This window comes from Dendrobium catenatum, unplaced genomic scaffold (genome assembly GCF_001605985.2).
Source record: "Dendrobium catenatum unplaced genomic scaffold, ASM160598v2 fragScaff_scaffold_1216, whole genome shotgun sequence".
NCBI classification, from domain to species: domain Eukaryota; kingdom Viridiplantae; phylum Streptophyta; class Magnoliopsida; order Asparagales; family Orchidaceae; genus Dendrobium; species Dendrobium catenatum.
The window spans coordinates 18,282-43,603 of record NW_021319678.1 but is presented as its reverse complement, the minus strand read 5'-3'; the positions used below and the strand labels follow the sequence as shown (position 1 = coordinate 43,603).

The following is a 25,322-nucleotide window of genomic DNA, read 5'->3' as shown; positions in this document are numbered from 1 at the left end:
GTGATTGGAACTTCACTCCCTTTTTTAAACCAAGAGATTTTATAAGATTTGACAAGTGGTGCCAAAATCTTTTCTAAAATTGATTTGAGAAGTGGGTATCATCAAATAAGAATAAGGCCTGGGGATGAATGAAAAACTGATTTTAAAATTAAAGAAGATTTGTATGAATGGCTTGTGATGTCTTTTGGGCTTTCAAATGTTCCGAGTATTTTTACGAGAACTATGAATCATGTTTTGAGACCTTTTATTGGGAAGTTTGTTGTGGTTTATTTCGACGACATTTTGATTTATAGTATTCATCCTTCTGAACACTTAAATCATGTAAAACAAGTGTTGCAAACTTTAAGGGAACGAAAGCTTTACATAAATCTTAAAAAGTGTTCCTTCATGACTTCGAGTTTGACATTTTTGGGTAGTATTGTTTCTGCTGAGGGAATAAAAGTGGATCCGCTAAAAATAGAAGCAATTCAAAATTGGCCCATTCCTAAAAACATAAGTGAGGTGAGAGAATTTCATGGCTTGGCTTCTTTCTATAGAAGATTTATAAAGAACTTCAGTTCTCTGATTGGTCCTATTAATGATTGCTTAAAAAAGGGGATATTTAGGTGGACACCTCAAGCTGAAAAAACTTTTGAAATCATAAAGACAAGAACGAGTCAAGCTCCCATTCTTAGCTTGCCAAATTTTGAAAATATTTTTGAAGTTGATTGCAATGCTTCTCATGTTGGTATTGGTGTTGTGCTTAGTCAAGAGGGAAAACCTGTTGCTTACTATGGCAAAAATTGAAGAATAGATTGAAGATATTATTGATGTCAGAATTTCGAAAACAAGACATGGTGAGCATAAGAGGTTCTTGGCAAAATGGAAGAATCACCCTCTGACCGACTGCACTTGGATGGATGCTAATGAACTAAAACGGTGTCATCCTGATCTTTTTTAGAAAGTTACTGAAGCTTTCTCATCCGGAGATGAGACTCTCCCACCAGGGGGTAATTGATGCATTCATAATTTATGTATTTTCATTTTCAAACATTGAACATTAGTTTTTCATTTAGTTTTATATTTTTTTAGCTATCCAATGATAGAAGGCATCCAATGATGATAGTAGGTTGTTCTTGAGCTTTGGAGGTGTTTGTTGGCTGATTAGGGAGCATTTGCCGGAGGAGTTTTGTTGGACGTTTGGACTTTCTTGCTATGGTGGACCATTGGTTTGCTAGCCCTATGCACATATTTTACTTAACCTACATTTTGATGCATGTGAGGAAACCGTTTTGTTGGTTGTTCTGAGGATAGCGTCTTTTTAAATTTCTTTTGTTTCTTTTGATATTTCTTCTCGTTTTATCCGTCAGTTTTGTGTTATAGATGATTACTACTATTTATTTCGAGTTTGGTTATAGTTTTGTCCATCGTTCTCCTTATCGGCTTTTCTATCTAGTTTGTCTTCATCAAACTGTTTTCTTTGGAATAGCTTGCGAGCTATGTCCAACTTCCCTCCTTCCTTTCCTCTTTGAGAAAGCTTGCGAGCTTGTCTCCATTTCTTCTCGGCTTCTAACTTCTTCTTCTATCCGCAAGAATCCACCCACATGTATCCTTCTCTCAATGGATGAATGCAACTTTAGGTGTCTTGTTTGAGACGTTTGTAAGTGTCAAAGTTTGTAAGTCCTATTATAATATAAAAGTGAAGTTGTATTTTGTCTATTTCGTGTATTTTCTTTATCCTAGTAAGGTAATGTTTCTCTAGTAAAAAAATTAGGGGTCTTTTAATTTTTTTGCTTACTTTTTGCTCGCATCAGAAATCTAGGGAGAAATCACTCCAAAATATTTTATTTCAGTAGTAGATGCAAGAAAACAGGAAAATATACAATATTCTTCAATTCGAGAGGAAGAACAAGTCTCTTAATCTCCAGCAATGCCAAGAGCCCAACACAAGCAAACCCTAGATCTCAAATCTTCTTCAAATTCAAGATAACCCTAACCCTAGCAAGACAAGACTAATTAAAGCCAAAGGAAATTCCAAAAATCCCTAAACAGCCCCTCATTCAAATTTTCCCTCCTAATCTCACATTAATTTAAGTGGAGGGCCCCACTAAGGCTTCCGCCCCTCCTTCCCTGATCCGCCTGGTTTGGGCTGCCTGCTATAAGTGAGAACCGGTCCATTAGGGACCGGCTCAACCGGCCCAGGAGAGGCCGGCCTAACACACACCTCTAAATTGAATATAACATCCCTTTTGCTTAAAATTTTTATCTTAGATTGACTTTAGTTGTGCTCGAAGCCTTTTCCTTCCAATTTAAGGGGGTTGTACATAACCTCATATGCGATTTGCTGGTGAACTTCTTCCCATAGCATGACTTAGTATGGAACCAATTTATGGTTTAGTCTGGACAAATGCTTATTTTCTTCTTTAGATGCTGTGCTGGATATTTAAATGATCAAAGATGCATGGACACAAGTCACAGGTCCCAAAAATTCCACAGATAATTGTGAGATCCACTTATGTTTGCACGAATGGTTTGTTTCATTGGTACATAACTCTGCACATTTTCATCTTTGTTAGCTTAGAATGCTTGAACAACAGGCTTTAACACGAGGCATTATTGACTACAATTCTGTTTGATAGTTAAAGTTCAGCTGAAAATTTTGGTCTGCTTCGGTTTGGCTACTCTTTTTAAATGAGATTAAGAAGGCAATTTCAGGATTCCATTTAAATTGCACAAATTAAAAATACATATTTGCCAAATCTTGAACCTTAGATCTCCCTGATCGGATAAACCTCAACAATCTACCTTCGGATGAGTGGTTTCAAAATAAGTTTTCAAATGCAGCTATCTTTCTTTAACCAAATGAGGTATACTGATAGGAAGTGAATGTAATTTCCTCGAAATCAATAAACGGCAATAAGAAATTATGCAGAAAACACTCCAAAATTATTTTTATTACGAGATATATGAAAGAAAATAGTAAGATACAGTTGGATTTTCAATTGAAGAGGAAGATCTGGCTCTCCCAAATCCTTAGCCCCGTCGGCTAGATCTCAAATGACCTAAAGAATAAACTAATTCAGCAAACTCCCAAAATATAATCTGAAATCACCCTATTGTTAGCCTTAAATAGACTCTCATAATTCCCTCCCAAATCAGCCACTTTTCCTAATTAATTTCCTTTCAGATTTGAATTCAAATTATATTTATTTCCTTAATTATTTTTTTCCCAATTGTAATTAAAACTTTCATAAACAAGCCCCCCTTAATTCCTTAATTTCCTCTTAGATTTTTAATTCAAATTAGATCTCTTGCTTATATAATTCCCTCTCAATTGTAATTTAAACATTCCTAAATAATTTCCCTTTGATGAAGAACATTCCTAAACAACTCCCTCTTGATTAGGGAACTTTATGATTCCCTCCCAATCAAAGGCCAGTCCATCAATACTCCCCTCCAAAAGTGCCACCTTATCCTTAAGTGGGCACGAAGGAAGCTGCTACTGAAGCACTTGACTAATAGCATTGGACTGAAAAATGGATTGACACTGGGTCGAGTGATCCCTTTCTCCAGCATCTCACTAATCAATTTCTCGATCTCATCATTCTTGATTTGGGGATAATGGTGCAGATGAATACTAATAGGTGAGACTCCTTTTTTCAAGATGATAGCATGTTCGCATCCCTGTGGAGGAGGCAACCCTTGAACTGGCTGAAACACCTCTCGATACTGTTGTAGGAGTGGTTGAGCCATGTCTGGTACTTCTATCTTCTCCCCATCTTCTTCTCCTTCCAAACTTTTCAGCTCCATAAAAAATCCACTCCTTCACCCTCTCCCCTCTTGGAAGTAGCTCCAAAGATGGCATATACTTTTCTTCTTCCAAAACTTCTTCCTCCCAATCCTCCCTATATTAGGGTTTCCCCCACTTCCCAATCAATCAACGGTAGGGGTGTCAAAAATTGACACGACCTGAAACTCGACTCAAAAAAATCTGGGTTTGGGTCAAACCGTTTGTAAAATGAGTCAGGTCCTGGTTCGGATTTCCGACCCATTTGAAAAATGGGTCAGGTTTGGGTTGACCCAAGAACCCGCAGGTTGACCCGAATTGACCTGTAAGTCGCGTTGCTTAGGGAGTCAGGTCGCGTCGCTCAGGGTCTCATCACTCAGTCGCTTCGCTTTGGGTCACGTCACACCGTCACCGCTGTCGGCCTGTAGAGTATCGCCGTCCCGCCTGAGCTACCGATGCCGGCTTGCCGGCACCCCGCCTGCGTTGCTGCAGTGTTGCTGCCGCCGTTGAAGCCAGCTGTAGCACGAATTGCGAAGAGCCAAAGGCAGAAGATTGTCATCTGTTACTGCCGCTGCTGTCCCGCCCGCGAGCTGCGGCCTGTGCGGGTTATCGGGTTGACAATCCTGACCCATTTGTAAAATCGGGTCGGGTTAATGTTGACCCGTTTAAGGTTGGGTCATGTCGGGTTCGACTCGAATCCGACCCGTTGACCCAAATTGAGTCTGAAGCTCCAATAGTTTCCTTATCATTCCTTCTAGGTTGGAAAACTTTTCCTCCATTGATGTCATTCTATCCTCAAATGCCGATTTGAATTTGTCAGCTTTTACTTTAAGATGGTCTTCCAAGGCTTCAGCTTTCTTTTCCGCCATAGGTCCCAAAAAAAGTGCTATGATACCACTTTGATAGGAAGTAGATGCAATTTCCTCTAAATCTGTGAACGACAATAAGAGATTAGGAAGAAAAACTTTATATTTGAATTCAATAAGAAAAGTTCTATGATACCCCTTTCCCTAAATAATCCCCCCTTCATATTTGAATTCAAATTAGATTTATTTTTCTAATTAATTCCCTCCCAATTGTAACTAAAACTTTCCTAAATAATCTCCCCTTAATTCCCTAAAATTATTCTCTCTTAGGTTTTGAATTTAAATTAGATATCTTGCTTAAATAATTTTCTCCCAATTTTAATTTAAATATTTATAAATATTCCTCTTTGATGAAGAATCTTCCTAAATAGCTCCATCTTGATTAGGAAACTTTTTGATTCCCTCCCAATCTAATCAGCCGGTCCATCATATACATGCTTTGTGATGGTTGCGAGGTAGGTGAAAACCCCTACCAAATGAGCCCTAGCTCTGTTCTCTTGAGACTTGCATTACAACGCTTTATTAGATGTTAAAGTGGTAGCGTATTAAGAATTAGATTAAAATATCATTATATCAGGAGATTATTTATTTAGGGATGGTTTATGTGATTCTCCCTTTTATTACATTTATTCTCTTTTATTTCCTTTAGATTGTATCTATTGTCCTATTTGTATAAATATATATTATTATTCAATGAATATCATTGTCAAAATTTCCAAAGGCAAGTTTTCCTTAACCACCACCACTCTCACCCCCATCGTGCATTCCCCATTTTTATTTAGATCCAAATATTGATCCTATAGGTTCGTGCTCACTCTCCCTTTTGCATTTCATCACATCTATTCCCTCTTAACGCTTGTGTTCACCCTCTATGTGCACTACGTCTCTTTGTTTGCTTGTTACTTTTATTATTAGCATCTTCTCTATTCCTTAGCCCCCATCCACATGTTGCTTGCTCTGCCTGCTTGTCTAGTCCCTCTTTATATTTGGCTGCTTGTTTCACCTGTTTTGTTGTTTACTCTCCCTACTCGCTATTAGTTCGGCCTGCTTTGCCCCTCGTTGCCCATTTTACATGATTTGCCAACCTTCTCTGCTAGCCTGCGACCCACTCATTGCTCACTTGTTGCTGCTACTCTATCCCTTCAAGTACATGCAACACCAGCTCTTTTGTTTTCCCCAACGAACATATCCACTCCATCCTTGTTAGCCTTCTCCACTGTGAGCACCTCGTTAATAAAGTTTGTGAGGCATTGCTCAATTTTGAATCCTTCCATGCTTGCTTCTCCCTCATATTTTATGAGTTTATGCGCTGCAATGCTTGGTAGCATTCCCTTTGCTTCTCCATCCAAGTTTGACCAATTATTTCTAGCTCAAGATCCTCGAGTCCTTACGATTGCCCACAATATCGGTCCTTCCCCTCTAATCTACCTCTCACATGAACTTTAGCATGAAATCCGCTTTTGTTGATGATAACTTAAGGCTACTCTATGCTTTCGGTTGCATAGTTGTGCGCCTTTTCTTCTACAAACTCTCAGTCAATAACAATGATGTTTTTAATCTATCCACAAACAATGCCATTGAGCATGACTCATTTACCTTGTTGGTGATAAACATGCTTTAAATTATCAAGTTGCTCGTTTATCTATCTGAAGATAAGAAATTTACCATATTACGTCCAACCTCCTTAATTATGACCACCTCACTATAAATGGCTCCACCCAAAAAAATTATTATGTATTTGGTCTTCAAGTATATCCAGAGCACCAACAGCCTTAGTTGATGCACTTTATTGATGACATCATTCAATGCCTTGATTGACTTTGATACCCTTAATCGTGCCTTTCTCATACTTTGATGGTTTAGATCTTGATGTTAAAAAAAAAAAATCTTCATGTTTTTTGCAAATTTTAGAAATAATTAAAATTCAATTTAAATACAAATACTATTTCACTTAATGTTTTAGATATAGATGTTATAATCCCAAAATTTCAATCAACTCTTTTCCTGTGCCTCTTATATATTCTTGTGGTGCTCTCAAACTTAATATATGTTATGATCCATTTGCCAAATATTACACACCTCAATTGACATCACTTTTTATGAGTATACCCTTTTCTATCGCTTTTGACCATTTATCCCTATTCTATTGCCATTTTGTTATGTCTTTGTCTCTATCTCTGTATCCATTTCTAAGACCATTTCCGCATCTCTTATGAATACGAGCTATGGATGGTGAGATGGATGCTTTGCATAATAACAAATATGGGAATTGGTTGGCTTTACCTCTAGGGGTCAAACCATTCACTCTAAAGTTTTGTCTTGAAGGCTTAATTGATTGGTAGAAAGCTTGGCCAATTGCCAAAGTTTTTTTGTCAAGTTTATAGGATAATTTACTTCGATACTTTCTCTCGATTCGACAAAATCAACTTTGTCAGAATTTTCTTCTTTGTAACTATTAATTAAGGTTGGTTGGGTTCGTAATGCCTTCTGGTGATTTGAATAAGATTTCCTTTTTGGAGCAATCTCCTGGATATATTCCTCAAGTGAAGAAATGTAATGCTTACTTTGGAAGGCCATTTGTGGGTTCAAGAAGTATCTATAATCTTGGTTTGAATTCCATTAAGTTCTTGCAAAAGTTGACTTTTGAAGTACTTTTTCAATAATTCTATCTTTATCAAACATGCAACAACTGGTTTAGTTGTTCTAGCTATTTATGTAGATGATATATTATTTGGTAATAATTAATAAGGTATATCTATTGATGTGAAACATAAAAGGAATTATAGGAATTTAATAAAAATTGTTAAGCTTGCTAATTTTAAAATTAATGTTTCACAAAATTAGATTATAGGATTTCTTAGTTGTTGTTTCCGTTGGCATGCAGTTACAAACTTGGTTAGAAGGCACTTTAAAATAATAACAAAATTATAGTAAAGTTAGATGGAGAGGTAACATAAATTTACCGGTTAACAAATAGAAAGCTCACCTTCAGTTTCCCTCACTCTCACTCTCGAGGGTTGTTTTAGCAGAATAATAATTTCATTCAACTTAATGATGCCACTAAAAGACAGAAGATGCCTGCAGTATTGCCCAATGAAAACTTAGCCGGAGGGGAAGAAGTCGGTGGATGTTTAAGAATTTGCTACTGTCAGGAGGTTTGATGCTCGTCGATGATTGTCGTCAAAGTGAAGAGGATCCGGTCGACGTATTCGTCAACGGTGTGGTCGATCTCCAAATTGAGGTCGAAGAAGGGTGATCTCAACATATCTACTCGTCCTTAATGATCGTATACAAATCCATGGTCTCTTTCAGGATCAGCCATTCATGGGGAGTAGGCCAGGGTTGTGTAGCTCCTTCCTTGGATGGTGTATGAAGTATGGGAGAAGAGAAGGAGAGGAGGAGGGAGAGGTTGGGGTGGTCGGCCAAGGCTAGAGGGAGATGCCACTTTAATTTCAGTTTTTTGGTTTAGGTGGGGTGGAGGGGAAATTAATTTAAAATCTTAAATTTAATTCCAAATTTTATAATTGGAAAGGAGGGAATAATTCTGAAATTCGAATCTCCTCTAAGGGGGGAATAAGTGGGGCGGCACACCTTGAAAGGAGGGCGTTGATTGAGGGCATTAATGGGGAGAATTAATTAAGAGAGAGGGAATTGGAGGGGGGGGGGGGGAAGAAGGGGGGGGGGGGGCAAAGGAGGGAGAGGAAGGGTGTCCACATTCAACGAATGTGTCTCCATGCAATGAATGTGTGATTTGGAATTAAGTCCAAATTAATTTCCGACTGGGAACAATTTGGGGAGCTTCCTAAAATAGATTTATTAATTAGGAAAGAATTTGAATTTCAAATCTATTTGAATTCAAATTAGGAGACTTTTCAAATTAATAATAGGATAAATTAGAAAGGTGTTTAAGAGGCAATTTGAATTTGAAAACAAGGGCTTGTGGAGGAGGGTCCGGCGGCTTGAACTTGGGCTAAGTAGGTCGACAGCTAGGGGAGGGGTTGGACTTGGGTTCGGTGGGGGAATGGGAGGGTGGAGAGGCTAGGAGCCGTAGGGTTGGGTGGAGAGGGGAGGTGGACCGGTGTCCTAAGGTGGAGAGGGAGGGAGGACGACGAGTATGGGTGAAGGGGAGAGGTGTGGCCGGAATTTAGGGGAAGGGTGTGGGTGGCCGGCAGTATGGGGTTGAAGGAAAGGGAGAGGGGAATAAAAATGGATACAAATCACGAGCCCGAACTCTACCGACGGCTGACGGGAATTGCTTGGCCCTCTCTTAGGGTTTTCTCCACTCTCAAGAACGCACAACAAAGAGAAATAACAAGTGCTGAAATTTCATTAAAAAATTATCATCCCTCATACAAAAGCTAGGGCCTTCATATATAGGCCTCAAGGAACAAACAACACAGACAAAATTGCCCTTTGGGCTAAAACATGAACTAAACTCTCTCAGGAGTTCAAAGGTAAAAACCAGGACAAATAAAAATAAAATATATAAATGCTTCATAAATGAAGACTCCTAATTGTAGTTGTCGATCTACGATATCTCCTCGGATAAATCGTCGCGCCAGAATCTCCTGCTGATGTCCTTATCATCTATAGTAAAACATTAATGGAATTGGTTTGCAACCAAAGATCTAGGGAGACCTAAATACTTTATTGGGATTGAATTTGCTTCTAACAAGAAAGTTATCTCAAATAAAATATGGTAATGATTTTTTTGAAGCAGACTTTTTTGATTCAACCTAGCTGACACCCCATGGACAATTGAAACATAACTGATAGGGATAAACCATTTGATGATGGACAAATTTTTAAAATGATATATGTTGCTAATTATTTTGATGAAAATTTTTTTTTTTGAAATAATGCTAGTTGTTTGGTATGGTATCCCAACGACTGACTCTGACGGGGCAAATCCATATGGCAGATGGTCTAGCTGATCGGGAGTTTGTGTTCAGGGGCACGTGTGGCGGGTCAGGTCTTGGGCTCAGATGGATGGGTTTGGTCGCGATGAGAGGGATGGGTCGATTGTGGAAGTTTGCACAAGCCATCACCTTTCTTAACTATTGTCATTAAGAAGTCGTTTAAAAAGAAACAACTTGCCTATTAATAAATTAAATTAGTAAATTATATTTTAGTATAATTTACAAATTAGATTAATCTATTAAATTAGTAAATTATATTTTTAGTAAAAGTAATAAATTAAATTAGTAAATTATTTTTTTATTAAAATTAACAAATTAAATTAGTAAATTATATTTTAGTAAAATTAATAAATTAAATTTGTACATTTTATTATAGTAAAATTAATAAATTAACTTAGTAATTTTATTTCTGATCATATCAGAAATTATCAATAATGTCAACTTATTTAAACTAAAATGCACATTTTTTATATCTAAATGCTTTGAAGTTATTTAAACACTAAGGCTTCATTTGGGACAACTTTCTTACTGTTTTTTAAAGCAGCTTTTTAGTATAAGAATTTTAATTTTTTTATTAAAAAACCGCTTGAAGAAGCAGTAAGAAAGTCGTCCCAAACGAAGCCTAAATTGACATATAAGTAAATATAAGATTTAGTTGCTAAATATTTAAATATATAAGAATTTTATGGTGTGTACGTAAATCCCCTGAATTTAAAGATTTATAAGTTAAAATGTAAATACATAAAAAATTTTATGGAATCTATGTAAACACCCTTATAAAGAAATATTGAATGTTATATAAATTTATGTCAGATAAATACCTCGACTGCAAACCGAGCCCACACTTTATCATCACGAGCTTCCATGACTCCTTTCAAGATAGTCAATCCTAAACCTCTAATCAAATCAGCTATCTCCAGAAAGAGACCCCTTTTCTCACAGAGCATCTGCAGAAAATTACTTGTGTTTTAAAAGCTAGTTCTAGTGATGTATAATGTAAATTAAGGATGGAAAATATAAAATATCACCTCGACAAGCATGTGTCGAGGAGTGCTGAGATCTTCGACTACAATCGGGCAGATGACAGATTGGCTGCCAACCTCAAATGCCCATGTTGCGCCGCCGTCGAAGTTGTCTTTGAGAAGCAAGCCCTCATCCTCACTGATGATCTGGCCTTGTCAATTACAAAAAACTTAGGGCATATAATGTGCATATAAATGCATTCGTGTAATGCTGAATAACAAACAATGGCTAGGAAATCAACCAGTAAAGAAAAGGTCGGACAGAGTCAAAAGGGCCATGAGACATAAATTACATTTGTAATGCATACATACATACATACATAGATAATATATATATATATATATATATATATATATATATATATTATCTATATATGTATGTATGTATGCATTACAAATGTAATTTATGTCTCATGGCCCTTTTGACTCTGTCCGACCTTTTCTTTACTGGTTGATTTCCTAGCCATTGTTTGTTATTCAGCATTACACGAATGCATTTATATGCACATTATATGCCCTAAGTTTTTTGTAATTGACAAGGCCAGATCATCAGTGAGGATGAGGGCTTGCTTCTCAAAGACAACTTCGACGGCGGCGCAACATGGGCATTTGAGGTTGGCAGCCAATCTGTCATCTGCCCGATTGTAGTCGAAGATCTCAGCACTCCTCGACACATGCTTGTCGAGGTGATATTTTATATTTTCCATCCTTAATTTACATTATACATCACTAGAACTAGCTTTTAAAACACAAGTAATTTTCTGCAGATGCTCTGTGAGAAAAGGGGTCTCTTTCTGGAGATAGCTGATTTGATTAGAGGTTTAGGATTGACTATCTTGAAAGGAGTCATGGAAGCTCGTGATGATAAAGTGTGGGCTCGGTTTGCAGTCGAGGTATTTATCTGACATAAATTTATATAACATTCAATATTTCTTTATAAGGGTGTTTACATAGATTCCATAAAATTTTTTATGTATTTACATTTTAACTTATAAATCTTTAAATTCAGGGGATTTACGTACACACCATAAAATTCTTATATATTTAAATATTTAGCAACTAAATCTTATATTTACTTATATGTCAATTTAGGCTTCGTTTGGGACGACTTTCTTACTGCTTCTTCAAGCGGTTTTTTAATAAAAAAATTAAAATTCTTATACTAAAAAGCTGCTTTAAAAAACAGTAAGAAAGTTGTCCCAAATGAAGCCTTAGTGTTTAAATAACTTCAAAGCATTTAGATATAAAAAATGTGCATTTTAGTTTAAATAAGTTGACATTATTGATAATTTCTGATATGATCAGAAATACAGCTAATATGTAATTAAATATAAAGATTTAAATCTTAGATATTTAAATATTTAAAAATTTGTTGATATATATATGAAAATTCTCCTTAAATTTATTTATTTAGCACACATTTCTAAGGTCATCTCCAACCGAACGTTAAACGAGTGTATGGAGTCGTCCCGTCGCTCCAACCGAACGCGAAAATTTCCGCCATTTCATTGCAGGTGAACAGTGCGACGCCAATATTGGCGTCGCACTATTCACTCACGCCATTTTCTGCTCTCAACTGAAAAAATGCGCGAAAGGGAGAGCGATCGTTACCTTCCTAGAAACACCTAAAATGACGTTCGATTGGAGCATCACCACGCCATTTTGGAGTTTTGCGTTACTTTGCCGTGAAAAATAAAGTTATCGGTTGGAGATGCCCTAAATCACATAGAAGGCATCATTTACATTAACTTAGTGTAAAATGCAATTTATACATATAAGATGTTATATAAGTACATATAAAGATTTAGATGTTAGACATGTTAATACTTGGTAATTTTTTTGTGCGCATGTAAATCCCTCTATATTTATTTTCTACTGGAAATTTCATATTTGGTGTTCGAATTCCCCATGGCACAGGCAAACAGGGATGTGACAAGAATGGACGTTTTTCTTTCTTTGGTGCATCTGTTAGAGCCTACAGCAGGAAAGGCTGTACTCGAAGGCATTCGCAACTGTAAGAAGCCACATAATGTGTTCAACAAGCCTTCCATTCCTGTAACTGGAGCAGCTGATTGCCTATGATATGCTACTGGTTTCAACTCCTTTTTGTTCTGAGAATGCTGAGAGTGAGGTTTCTTCCCCGCCATGACTAGCATTCTGCTTATTGCAACTGAATGACTTGGAAGGGCCTGTGAATTGAAGACTTCGTTTGGGACAGCTTTCTTCCTGCTTTTTAAAGTGATTTTTGTACTAAAAAACTACTTTACGAAGCAGGAAGAAAGCTGTCCCAAACGAAGCCGAAGTTGAATTGCCATACGTCCTCTTCAAGCTCTTTGAAGTTACTGACCGTTAATCAATCCTAGTGTCCAAGTCGATACAGCCTGGGTAGTTTTTGTTGCCTCTTGGGTGTAAAAATCGCTGCTTTTTATAGCTTAATTTCTTCCTTGAGAGCCTAACCATGCATTTGACTAGTGAATGATATTCATATTTTGGTTCTGCATCTTCTTTTGTTATAGTTTTATGTTGTAGATCTGATCATTCATATGGTTTCTTTCAAGATTATAATTTTCTTCCTCTTTTGCTTTTAAGATTGCAATCCCTTCAATTGACCATTATTTTTTTGTTACTTACTAAATTTTTATTGTGAAAACTATTCATAATTGGTAGTTTTATATTTGGGAAAAATAGAATATATTTATAATTCATATGACATGTTGATTTTTGATTGGCTAATGCAATCATCTACTTTTTTTCATGAAAAAATTTGAGATCTGATAATATAGTGTTATCTATATAAATTACATAATTAGTCAAAATAATTGATCAAAATGAATATTAAAATTATTAAATTAATTTGAGATATATGTAATTTGTATTTTATTTATTTTAATTAAGTTTTATAATTTTTAGATTGGACCTTTTTTCAAACAGACTATTGTATATATTTGACTATATTGATCAAAATAATTTCAAATATGGCTGTTTGATTTCTCTCAAGAATGGGGATTTTATTCTCTAAAAGAGGAGAAATTATATATATATTAATTTAAAGTTAATTCTGAATATTTTTAAGAGAATATCTTAACATAATATTTTTTTTTCATAGCAATGCATTAAATGCTAAGTTTTATTTTTTTTATAAGACAGTGTATTAGAATATTATGTTATATCAGTGATATATCATAAAAAATTATTCTTGATCGGGCATGAATCTCGAGGAAAAATCAAGTTGAAAATTTCAAAAATTAAATCCGGGATCACAAAAATTAAATCCGGGATCACCTGAACTCCGATTTCAGCAAACTTATAGTAAAACTGAGCGTCAACGACACCAAATTCAACTCGACCTGAGCCCAAATGAGCCCAAATCGAAGACACGAAGCACTGTTGGAAGGTTCAAACCACAATTTGGATTACCAAATGGTTCCCAAACTTGACGTGCTTATAGTCGAATAGAGCGGCTCGACGAGATGAATCCAATGAGCCCAAGATCGCTGAATTCTAACATCATTAAGACCTTTAAATGTCCGACGAACGGTACACGATCAAGGGATTAAATATCGGCCGTCCATCCAACCACTCCTCATTTACCCCTGATCTCTCACCTATTTACAGGCCATGTCACTCTAGAAATCTATAAATAGATCCCTCATTTCTCTTGAAAGGGGACCCAAGCAAGAAAAAGAAAAGAAGAGAAGAAGGGAAAGAGGGAGGAAACTCCTCCTCGACCACCGCCAGAGTTCCGTCCGACGTTCAAGTGACGTCGGAGTTCCATTCGACTTCCAAATGTTGCCGAAATTTCGCCCGACTTCCAAATAATGTCAGAATTCCACCTAACTTTCTAGTGACGCTGAAATTATGTCCAATTTCCAAGCAACTCTGGAGTTTTGTCTGAACACAATATAACACAGAGTTCTCCTTGAAGCAAACTGACATCGGACTTCTACCCGACACCGGACCTCCACTCGTCACAAGATTTCTACCCAATGCCGGACTTCTACCCGTTGTCAGACTTTTGCCGGACATATATCTGATGATGGACTTCTGTCCATTGCTGGAATTCTATTTGACGCAGTTCTTCCAACATTCATCACTAGATAACGGTCTTTATGACCTCCGTCACCCACCGACTTCGATCCTTCTGACTTACGTCGCCCACCGACAATAGTCCTTCCGTTCTCCGTCGCCCGCTGACTACAGTCCTTCTGACTTACGTCGCCTATCGATAACGATCCTTCCGACCTCTGTCGCCCGCCGACTATGATCCTTCTAACTTACGTTGCTCACCGACAATGATCCTTCCAACCTCCATCGCCCGCCAACTACGTTCCTTCTGACTTATGTCGCCCATCGACTATAGTCCTTCAGACCTCCATCGCCCGCCGACTATGGTACTTTTGACTTACGTAGCCCACCGACTACAGTCCTTCCGACCTCCATCACCCGCCGACTACGGTCCTTCTGACTTACATCACCCATTGATTACAGCCCTTCCGACCTCCGTCTCCCGCCGACTATGGTCCTTCCGACTTACGTCACCCACCGACTACAGTCCTTCCACCCAAATAAACACATAAACATTGATTCTTTGTATTCATATCATGTAATGTACTCTAAAGATGTACATCAAGTTAAGGCCTTCCCCCAAGAAAGGGCCTCATTTGTAATCAACTGCAATACTAGTGGATTCATTCAAACTAGGCTAGACCCCATGAATTTTTCCCTTTTTTTAAGGGTTTTCCATATAAAAATCTTGGTGTCTCTAGTGAATAATGCACCCTCTTTTTTATCAGATTACGTGCCAGATTTTTGTACAATGATAAGACGTTAAATTTTATATTTTTCTAATGCTGCGAAGACTCCAAGACGTAACAGTTTGGCGCCATATGTGGGAAAGTGATTCCAGACTAGGGGGTAATTATTGCTCAAATCTTAAAAGATCACTCATATTAACATCTTATTATTAGTCATTGATGTATCAATTTCATAAGAATCAGATGCAGACTGGGGAAAAAATTTGACTCTAACCGTAGTCAAAACGATCCTCCAACATTTAGATGAAATTTCAGGAAAATCCCAGTGATAACAAAATACTTCCAATCAATTACAAGCTTTATACAGTCTATATTTGGACTTCTACTCCTTAGGCAAGATCTTAATCTCAACCTCAAAAAGGTAGTAACGTTCTAAAAATAGATCATTCTTCACCTTTAATTCGGGATACTCCCGGCGTTTGTCCCCTCCCAATCAAAGCAAAATCAATCCCAGGGGGATTCGATTCGACCTCTTTTACATAGGTTAATGTCATCGAGCAGGGCTCTGACATACAACCTCAGATAGGTCATACATCCTTAGTGGATTCTCTTGACCTATTTCACATAGGTTAATATTATCGAGCAATACTCTGACATACAACCTCTGATAGGTCTTACAACCTTAGTGGATTCTCTTGACCTCTTCCACATAGGTTAATATCATCGAGTAGTGATTTGACATACAATATTGGATAGGTCTTATATGCTTGGTGGATTCTCTCGACCTTTCCATACATGTTATCATCATTGAGCAGTACTCTGGCATACAACCTCAGATATGTTTAATATTTTTTTGCTAGATTCTCTCAACCTCTTCCACACAGGTTAACATCATCGAGCAAGACTTTGACATAAAATCTCGGATAGGTTATACATCATTGCTGGATTCTTTCGATCTCTTCCACACTGATTAACTTCATTGAGCAGGGCTTTGATATGCAACCTCGGATAGGTTATACATCATTGGTGGATTCTTTCGACCTCTTCCATATAGGTTAACATTATTGAGCAAAACTCTGATATACAACCTTAGATAGGTATTACATCATTGGTGGATTCTCTCGACCTCTTCCACACAAGTTAATGTCATCGAGCAGTGCTCTAACATATACCTCGGATAGGTCTTACATCCTTGGTGGATTCTCTCGACCTCTTCAATATAGGTTAACGTCATCGAGCAGTGCTCTGACATACAATCGTAAATAGGTCTTATATTCTTGGTGAATTCTCTCGACCTCTTTTTCATAGGTTATCATCATCGAGCAGTGCTTTGACATAAAATCTCGGATAGGTCTTATATTTTTTACTAGATTCTCTCAACCTCTTTCATAGAGGTCAATATCATTGAGCAGTGCTCTTAGTAAATAACATTCACTCTATAAAGGTTTCATAAAAGCAAGTCATTGATAAAATCATCACTCATATGACGATCTTAGCAAGCTAAAAAGCCTCCAAAAAGTATATTATGCAATATATCAAAACATGATTCCAAGATGCATAAATAATATAATTTCCTCTAATTAAGGGACAAATTCTTAACTTCATATACAATGTAGTTACATAAATCTAACATCAAGATTCAAATGTATATTTATTCTCACTAGAAGCTGAAATTAAAAATACATCCATATCATATATACAAGTCATCAAATAATAAATAACTTTAAAAAGGTCAAATATCTTTGGTAGATTCTATTGACTGAAAGTTTGTTAGGGATGTTAAGCTCTTATGAACTAACCCGATGCTAACCAAGAGGGGGGGGGGATTGAATTGGTATTTTAAAAATTTCTTAAACAAAACATAAACTCAAACCAAAAATCACCACAATGAAAATCGAAGTGCGGAAATTAAATGTGGAAACAACAGTAGTAAAGAACACAGTGGTTCAGTCAACTCGACTTACGTCTACTCCCCGGAGGTGCCCTCTGAGTATTGCACTAAACTGAGTGACTCTTCTTTTACTCACACAGCAAGGCGGAGAAACCTTTATAAAATCTCCTTTCTATCGACACTGATGAGGTAGAGAACCCAACTCCTTTTGCTTTTTCCTGAAGTAGGCAAAGAACCTTGATCGATTGCTGAACTGAACCTCTCTTGAACCTTCAAGAAAAAGGGACGACGAACAGAGAAGAAGACTTGGATCCTTACTTGGAGCAACACTTGTAAAACACCTCATAAACTCCCTATTATAAGATCCTCTCTCTGTCCCTCTCCTCTAGGCTCTTTTAGGTCAAGACAACAATAACAGATGTCTAAATGATAGAATAAGTGCTCTTAAATAGAAGATCTTCAGAATAACTCATTAATTGTAACATGCCAACTTTATCATCCAGGACGATATGAATATTGTCACGTACGATCAGTGCAAATTATGCTCAACCAGTCAGGACGATTTGGGATGATCAGAAGGTTTTTGTTTATATCGTCCAGGACGATTAAATATCATCCTGTATGATTAGTTCAAATCACAGAATATTGACCAGACCATCGCTCTGAATGGATGTCTAGATGATTAAAAATTAGCTTGATCGTCCAGGCCGATCTCATAATCATCCTGAATAATTAGTTCGAATTTGTAAAAATTATCTAGAACATCGCCATGAATAGACGCTGTTTGATATGTGATCGTCTAGGAATAACTATGGTTTTTGAACTGATCGTCCCAGATGATCCTGCAATCATTTAGGACAATATGATCATATCAATCAAGCCTTAATTGCTTTTCTTAGTTATCAGATTAATTTAGGCATAATTGTGCTGCATCGTTCAAGATGATGTCCTGAATGATGTCCAAAAATAAAAAATACCTAAATAGATCTAGCAGTTGATTCTTTTTGATTTGAGCCTATCATCCCGGCTGATACGAATATTATCCAGGATGATGTACTTAATGATGACCGCCTTAACCAGGATGCCCTAAGAGTTTCTATTTTTGAACAGATTGTCCATCATGATTTATGGATCATCCCGGATGATGATACCAAAAATAGTAAACTCTATAAAATAGTAAAAAATTTTCCCAAAGTGTGTGTGTGCAAGGTTGCTTAGCATCAGGAACCACATCTTTTATGATAGACTCAAGAAAAGGAAAAAATTACAAACTGACTCAGACCTAGTCTACCCATTCTTGAGCTGATTCAATTTGTAGTCTTGATCTTGTGGACCTGAAATGTTAGTAGTCAAGACAATCGTAGAGAAATATATGTGTTTGTTATCATCAAAATTCTATTTTTTGAAATTAGATACACAACATTGACCTCTTATCTACTACACATTGAAACATCTCCTACAACTTCTTCTTAAAAGAAAAGAATATCTAATATCTGCATATGTCAATATGGATACATATTGCCTTAGCAGAATGCAACTAAACCACCGTTAGCATTATCCTTTTGCTCGATATCCGCCGTCAGTCCTTTACTTCATATCAGCCATCATCGAATTCTCGCTCAAACTATTGATAACATTACACCCTCTAATTATCTCCTTCAGCTCTTTACTCGATCAATAATTACCCACAGACTTCCACTCGATCGTCAATCATCGTTGAACTTCTGCTCAAATAGCATTGAAATTCTCCCCGTCTACTAATAACTTCTAGCTCTCCTCCCGAGTACTATTACTGCCATATCTTCTCAAATCACTCTCGTATACAAGAAGCAATTGATCTTTTTCTGTCAAGAGTTATATATTAAGAAGATAGTCTCTCATCGTAACTTTTTCTATACAAGAGAGGGGCACTAAAGCTTGATAAGGGAATGCCGTCTATCTACAATAGTGGAATATCTCCAATGTAAGAAGAAGAATGCAAGAGAAGAATAAGGAGGAAAAAATCTCCTTTAACACAAGAGGGGTATTGAAGCTTAATAATAGAATGCTGCCTATCTCCGATAGTAGAATGCCTCCAATGCAAGAAGAAGAACACAAGTGAAGAACAAGGAGGAAAAAATCTCCTTCTACACAAGAGAGGGGCACTGAAGTTTGATAGGGAAATGCCGCCTATCTACTATAGTGGAATACCTCTAATATAAGAAAAAGAACACAAGAGAATAACAAGAAGGAAAATAACTCCTTCTATATAAGAGAGGGGCACTGAAGCTTGATAGGAGAAAATCATCTATCACCGATAGTGAAATGCCTCTAATATAAGTAGTAGACTAGAAGGAAAAAAAAGAAATGAATCCAAAAAATTTAACTTCAACACATGGAGAGGGGCCCTGAATTTTAGTAGGGGATGCCGCCTATAAATAATAGGGGAATGCCTCAACTGTAAGAAAGTTAGAATGAGGGATGAGAAATAAAAGAAGCGATTGCAAAAAGTCTGACTTCTACACGAGAAGTGGGGTGCTAATTTAAGTAGGAAAAGTCACCTATATAAAATAGCAAAATGCCTTAACTGTAAGAAGATAGCCAGAGGAGAAGACAGTAGAAGGAGAAAAAAATTTCTTCTACACTGAAGATGAGCACTGAATTTAAGTAGGGAAAGTCACATACGAAAAATAACAGAAAGACCTCTAGAGAAAAAAGAAAAATAGGAGAAAAAGAATAGAAAAATTCTAACTTCTATACAAGAGGAGGGATGCTGAGTTAAGTAGGGAAAATCACCTACTAAAAATCAGCGAAATGCCTCGGCTGTAAGAAAGTCATAGGGAGAAAGAAGGAGCAAGTTTCCCTTGACCCTTGGGGGTATTTATATCATTTTTTGGAAAAGGATAAGCTTCAGGAAGAATCTAGAATTTTTTAAAATTTTTTAGAGTTTTTTGGAATTTTTTGAATTAAAAAAAATAAAAAATCAAAATCGCCGGTTCTACCGCCTACGCTTGTCCGAGCCTAATCTTTGGCCCGGATGGTCTAAATAAGATGTTTTGGGGTCTCTGAACATATTTTTTGATGTTTCGTACTCAATTTTGACACTTTCAGAGCTTAACGAGGCCTCTATAATTGAGTTTGAGCAAATTTATGTTTTTTAGAAAGCAATTTTTGCGATTTGGCCAATATAAAATATCATAATAAGTATTTTTGAATTTCTAAAACTTCAACGTCCTAAAATAGGGGAATAACTGATATATCATTAAAAAATTATATTGTTCGGGCATGAATCTCGAGGCAAAATAAAGTCGAAAACTTCAAAAATTAAATCTGAGATCACCTAAACTCTGATTTTAGCAAACTTATAGTCAAACTGAACGTTTCAGAAATACAAACCCAACAACACCAAATTCAACTCGATCTGAGCCCAAATGAGTCCGAATTTAAGACCCAAAGCACTATTGGAAGGTTTAAACTATAATTTGGTTTTACTAAATGGTTTCCAAATACGACGTGCTTAAAGTCAAATTAAGCGGCTCGACGAGACAAATCTAAAGAGCCCAAGATCACCAAATTCTGACATCATTAAGACCTTCAAATGTCTAACGAATAGTACACGATCAAGAGATTCAATATCGACCGTCCATCCAACCACTCCTCATTTACTCCTGATCTCTCACCTATTTATAGGCCATGCCACTTCCAAAATCTATAAATAGACCCCTCATTTTTCTTGAAATGGGACCCATGCAAGAAGAAGAAAAGAATAAGGATAAGAGAAGAGAATAAGGGAAGGAGGGAAGAAACACCTCCTCGACCACCATCGGAGTTCCTCCCGATGTTCAAGTGACGTTAGAGTTCCGTTTGACTTCCAAGTGAAATTGGAATTCTGCCCAAGTGACGTCGGAATTCTGCCCGACTTCCAAATAACGCAAGAATTCCGCCTGACTTTCTAGTGATGCCGGAATTCTGTCTGATCTCCAAGCAACTCTGGAGTTTTGCATGAACACCATATAACGTCGAAGTTCTCCCTGATCGCCGATTGATGTCGGACTTTTTCATGACGCCGGACCTCCACTCGTTGCCAGATTTCTAGCTGACGCCGGACTTCTGCCCATTGTCGGACTTTTGCCGAACATATATCCGATGATGGATTTCTTTCCATTGCTGAACTTCTATCTGACGTAGTCCTTCCGACCTCTGTCGCCATATAACGATCCTTATGACCTCTGTCGCCAGATAACGATCGGCAAATACGCACCGATCAAGCTAACACCCGCCATCATCATCTTCAAACACCATATTTTGATTAAATATATGTCCATCATTAATCTCAATTGTCTCTTAGCTTCTGATATTCGTCAGCAACCAACTTCTAATGAATATTTATATTTCTAAGGGGAATTTACATACATACCATCATGTATCGTCCTATATATTTACATATTTTACACCCAAAATTTTAATATTACGTATATAACACAATATATTACTTTAATATCAAACATGCCACTCATATTTTCTTCATACATGCCACTCATATATTTCATTTCTACCACTCATATTTGATATGAAAGTTATATATGAATGATATATACATAATATTAAAATTTTAAAAGTTAGATATAGAAATAGGATGATATATAATGATATGTATGATAATCTCCTTATTTTTAATTGTCCGATCTCTCGTCATATAAAGAGAAGGATCGATTCAAACCACTCAATATCATCCAACCAATAAATTTTCTTATATCATTACCTAACACATATCTACGATCGATGCCCGACGTTGATTAGATCGAATTGAATGTTTAATTATTTGTATCAAATGATGATAATGAATTGAATTAAATAATAATATTGAGGTGATCCAAATAATATAAGCCAATAAAATCTCTGCCAGTAGGTTAATATTGTGATTATACATATAAAGTTGATGTGAGCAACTACTATTCTTCTCCCTTTGTCTCCCACGTCGTGGACATGAGATGTGCTTGCACTGTTATGTAGGTGACCCAACTGCTTAAGAAACATATATATAAAGAATATGAGTATTAAAGGTAGCGTTTTCTTTTCATTATTTTATGAAGGTAGCTTTATAATCACTTTTCTAAAAAAATATATTCACCATAGACATATAACTCGTATATATCTAAATTAGAAAAATGTTTGGAATGATTTGATGACTTTTTATGAAGGATCATCACGATCCTCAATTATATTAAATGATCATTTTGATCTATCAAATCTTTTAAAAAATCAAAATAACCTAATTCAGGTTGTTCGAGTCTGACTCTAAACTTCTGTGACCTAAATAAGCTTTGACCCAAAGCCAACCCATTTATCGTGTGGGTAAACATATTTGACTCAAACTTGGCTCAACCTAAACACGGCTTATTTGGCCCATTTATCATATATATCATCCAATTTTTTAAATTATTATGCTGCATATGACCTCAAAAAGATCCGTTTAACTTGAACTAGACCCGCTTAAGTTGAACCCGAATGATAATCAACCCGATCTCGACCTAAAAATAAATAGGGTCAAGATCTCCAATCTTAATCACACCAAAAAAATTAACTAACCGAGTTGATTCAAACCTAAATCTTTTGAGTAAAATTGTTAAAATGAATGATTTCTTGTCACCTGAGATATAGTAGATTAAATTATTTCAAAGATGGTAAGATGAAGTGTTCAAATTTTTTTTACTCTCTTGATTTGGTGTTCTCACGATTAAGAATGCTGTGGAAAGTCAATCCATTGGGAGAAGGTAGTTTGTGGGACTCTTAATATATTACTTCACGTGTTTTGATCCTTACTTCTGCAGCAAAGATTATTTAAGAACATATATATAAACGTAATTTTTTTTCTAAAATAATTATTAGAAAATTTTCTATTAATTAAACGCCCAATTTTGTAATTTATTTCCATTATCCTTTTGGCGTGAAAAACAAACTACAAAACATAAATAAAGAAACACTTAGATCTTTGTGAAATCTTCAAATGAGTAAGAAAATCATGAACAAAAGAGAAGAATTCTAAAATGGGTAAAAATAGTTTTATGTATTATTATTATTATTTAAATAAAAATTATCCTAGTCAATATCCATCCCTGATGGCCAACGATTATTGTCATCACCAACCGTCTTTGCTACTTGGCCATCTCTACCCTATACCAAATTTAATAAAAACAAAAATAATACTTATTTAGAATATCAAATTAATTTTATTTTAAAAAAATTAAATAAAAATTAAATAAAAATATAACAAAAAGTCATCTCAACAGCTCCTTATTGGCTAGAATTAATGGCTATTATCCTTACCATATCATGTTGCTTAAAGCTTACAAATTAAACATCAATCATAATCCTCTTAATTAAAAAATTAAAATAAATTCATTTCTTCTTCTTAGAACAATATCATCAAATCTACACATAGCCATAAAACTCCCAAAATTTCATTATATATCTAAGTATTTTGAATGTAACTCACAAATAATTTAGAGAACCATCATAAAATTGAAAAAAAAATTATATAAATTTCAAATATTTTACATTTACACTGAAATTAATATAGTTCAAAATTTCATATAATCTAGTATTCATAAATCCAAATGATTGACATTTTTGGGGATATATTAATTCCCTTTTTTTTTCTTGATCACCCCCTGCTACGAACACGGATATGACAGAAGAAGTGCAGGAGACAAACATGGCGAATTCTTCCAAATCCTCGCATGCAGCCTCAGTATCCCCTTCGCCCTCTCCTTCTGCTTCGCCCCACACTCCACCTGCAACAACAAACAAAGCTTGGAAACCACTCCCACCTGCACCATCTCCTGAAGAACCGCTGGACTCGCCGACAGCTTCGCCACCTTCTCCACTATCCTCACGGCCCTTTCGCTCGCCACCGCCGATACCCTCAGTATCTTCTTCGACACCACCGCCACCCCTGCCGCATGTCCAATCAACACCGCCCTCCCCTCCGCGCACGCGCATAGTTTATCCAACGCCACGAGCGCCAACTCGCACGCTCTTCCGTCACTCTCGTCAAGCAAAAGATCGATCAGAGCGGAGACGGCGCCGACGTTCACTGCCTTAGCTCTATTCCTTCCCCAACAGAACAGCTCAATAAGAACTCGCAAGGCCGCCTTTGTAGCCTGACTCGATATTCGATCGTTCACAACGCTGACAATTTGATGCAAATTCTCCTTTTGAATAACGCTCGAGAGGATGATGGGTGACACCAATGGAACAATTGATTTGAGCAGTAAGGTGGCATAAGCACGAGATTTGTAGCTCGATCGATTCAAGGCTGCGAAGAGTGAGTCGAGGAAGCGCGGGTTACTTTTCAAGAGGGTTATAAAACGGTCATCGGAGATTTGAAGAGAGTGGAGGATGGCGAGAGCTTCGTCGCCGTGTTGTTCTAAGATGATGGAAGAGACGACGAATTCGACTGCTTCGGAAGACTGGACGATGCGGCGGTTGGCTTCGCTGGCGGAGATTATTTGCTGGAGTTCGTGGAGAGAGGTTGAGTGATTGGGTTTTTGAAGGAGGTTGGAGATGTGGGAGCGGTCGATTTGGGGGCGGGGCGTTGGGATTCTTTCGACGCCGTGGGAGGCGTTGGCGACGCACCAGGCTTGGATTAGGCGGCGGAGGGTGTGGTTCGGTGTTAGTTCAACGGAGCTTGGGAGAAGCTGGTTGGTGACGGGGCAGGTTTGGTGGCCGGCGTCGGAGAAGAGCCAGCGTTCGATGCTCTGACGGTCGAAGGAGATGCCGGTGGGGAGAGTGACGGGATCTCGCATCATTTGGAGAGAAATTGGGCAGAGGAAATAGGATGGGATTTCCACCTCTGCCATTAGCAAAATTGCTTTTTTAAGAAAAAAAGATGAAATTTTGTTGATTGGTCTGTAGATGGAAAGGAAGGATTCGACTCTATATAGAAGGGGAGCGTGAAAGGGGGGCAAAATCAGAGGAGAGGAGGTCAAACGCGTATGTTCTTTCTAACGAGGGACGGAGGAAGAAGATGAAATAGAATATTCAATATAAGGAGATTATTTGACGAAGTACAAAGTCAAAGCTTTTTGGTTAGGGGATTTTTCAATTTGTTCGGTTTTGATTT

At 37.0% G+C, this 25,322-nt stretch overlaps 2 protein-coding genes across 5 annotated transcripts in view; one reads left to right on the top strand and one right to left on the bottom strand.

The window, feature by feature from the left end:
- Positions 1 to 13,115, top strand: part of LOC110110845 (transcription factor LHW) — a 38,919-nt gene extending 25,804 nt beyond the window's left edge. For 3 of the 4 annotated variants that reach the window (XM_028699068.1, XM_020842485.2, XM_020842483.2), the window contains 3 exons: positions 11,119 to 11,259; positions 11,341 to 11,466; positions 12,491 to 13,115. In XM_028699068.1, coding sequence (XP_028554901.1) covers positions 11,119 to 11,259; positions 11,341 to 11,466; positions 12,491 to 12,655 — 432 coding nt within the window. In that variant the 3' untranslated portion in view covers positions 12,656 to 13,115. Of the gene's footprint in view, positions 1 to 11,113; positions 11,260 to 11,340; positions 11,467 to 12,490 lie in introns of those variants that run through there. The other variant, XM_028699069.1, reaches the window with a different exon arrangement.
- Positions 13,116 to 23,780: 10,665 nt separating this feature from the next.
- LOC110110846 (E3 ubiquitin-protein ligase PUB23-like) lies at positions 23,781 to 25,093 on the bottom strand. The gene has a single exon (XM_020842486.2). The coding sequence runs from the start codon at positions 25,057 to 25,059 to the stop codon at positions 23,872 to 23,874; it is 1,188 nt and encodes a 395-aa protein (XP_020698145.1). The 5' UTR covers positions 25,060 to 25,093; the 3' UTR covers positions 23,781 to 23,871.
- Positions 25,094 to 25,322: the final 229 nt, after the last annotated feature.

Coding starts and splice junctions, on each gene's coding strand:
- LOC110110846 (XM_020842486.2), bottom strand. CDS start 25,059: ATGGCAGAGGTGGAAATCCCATCCTATTTCCTCTGCCCAATTTCTCTC.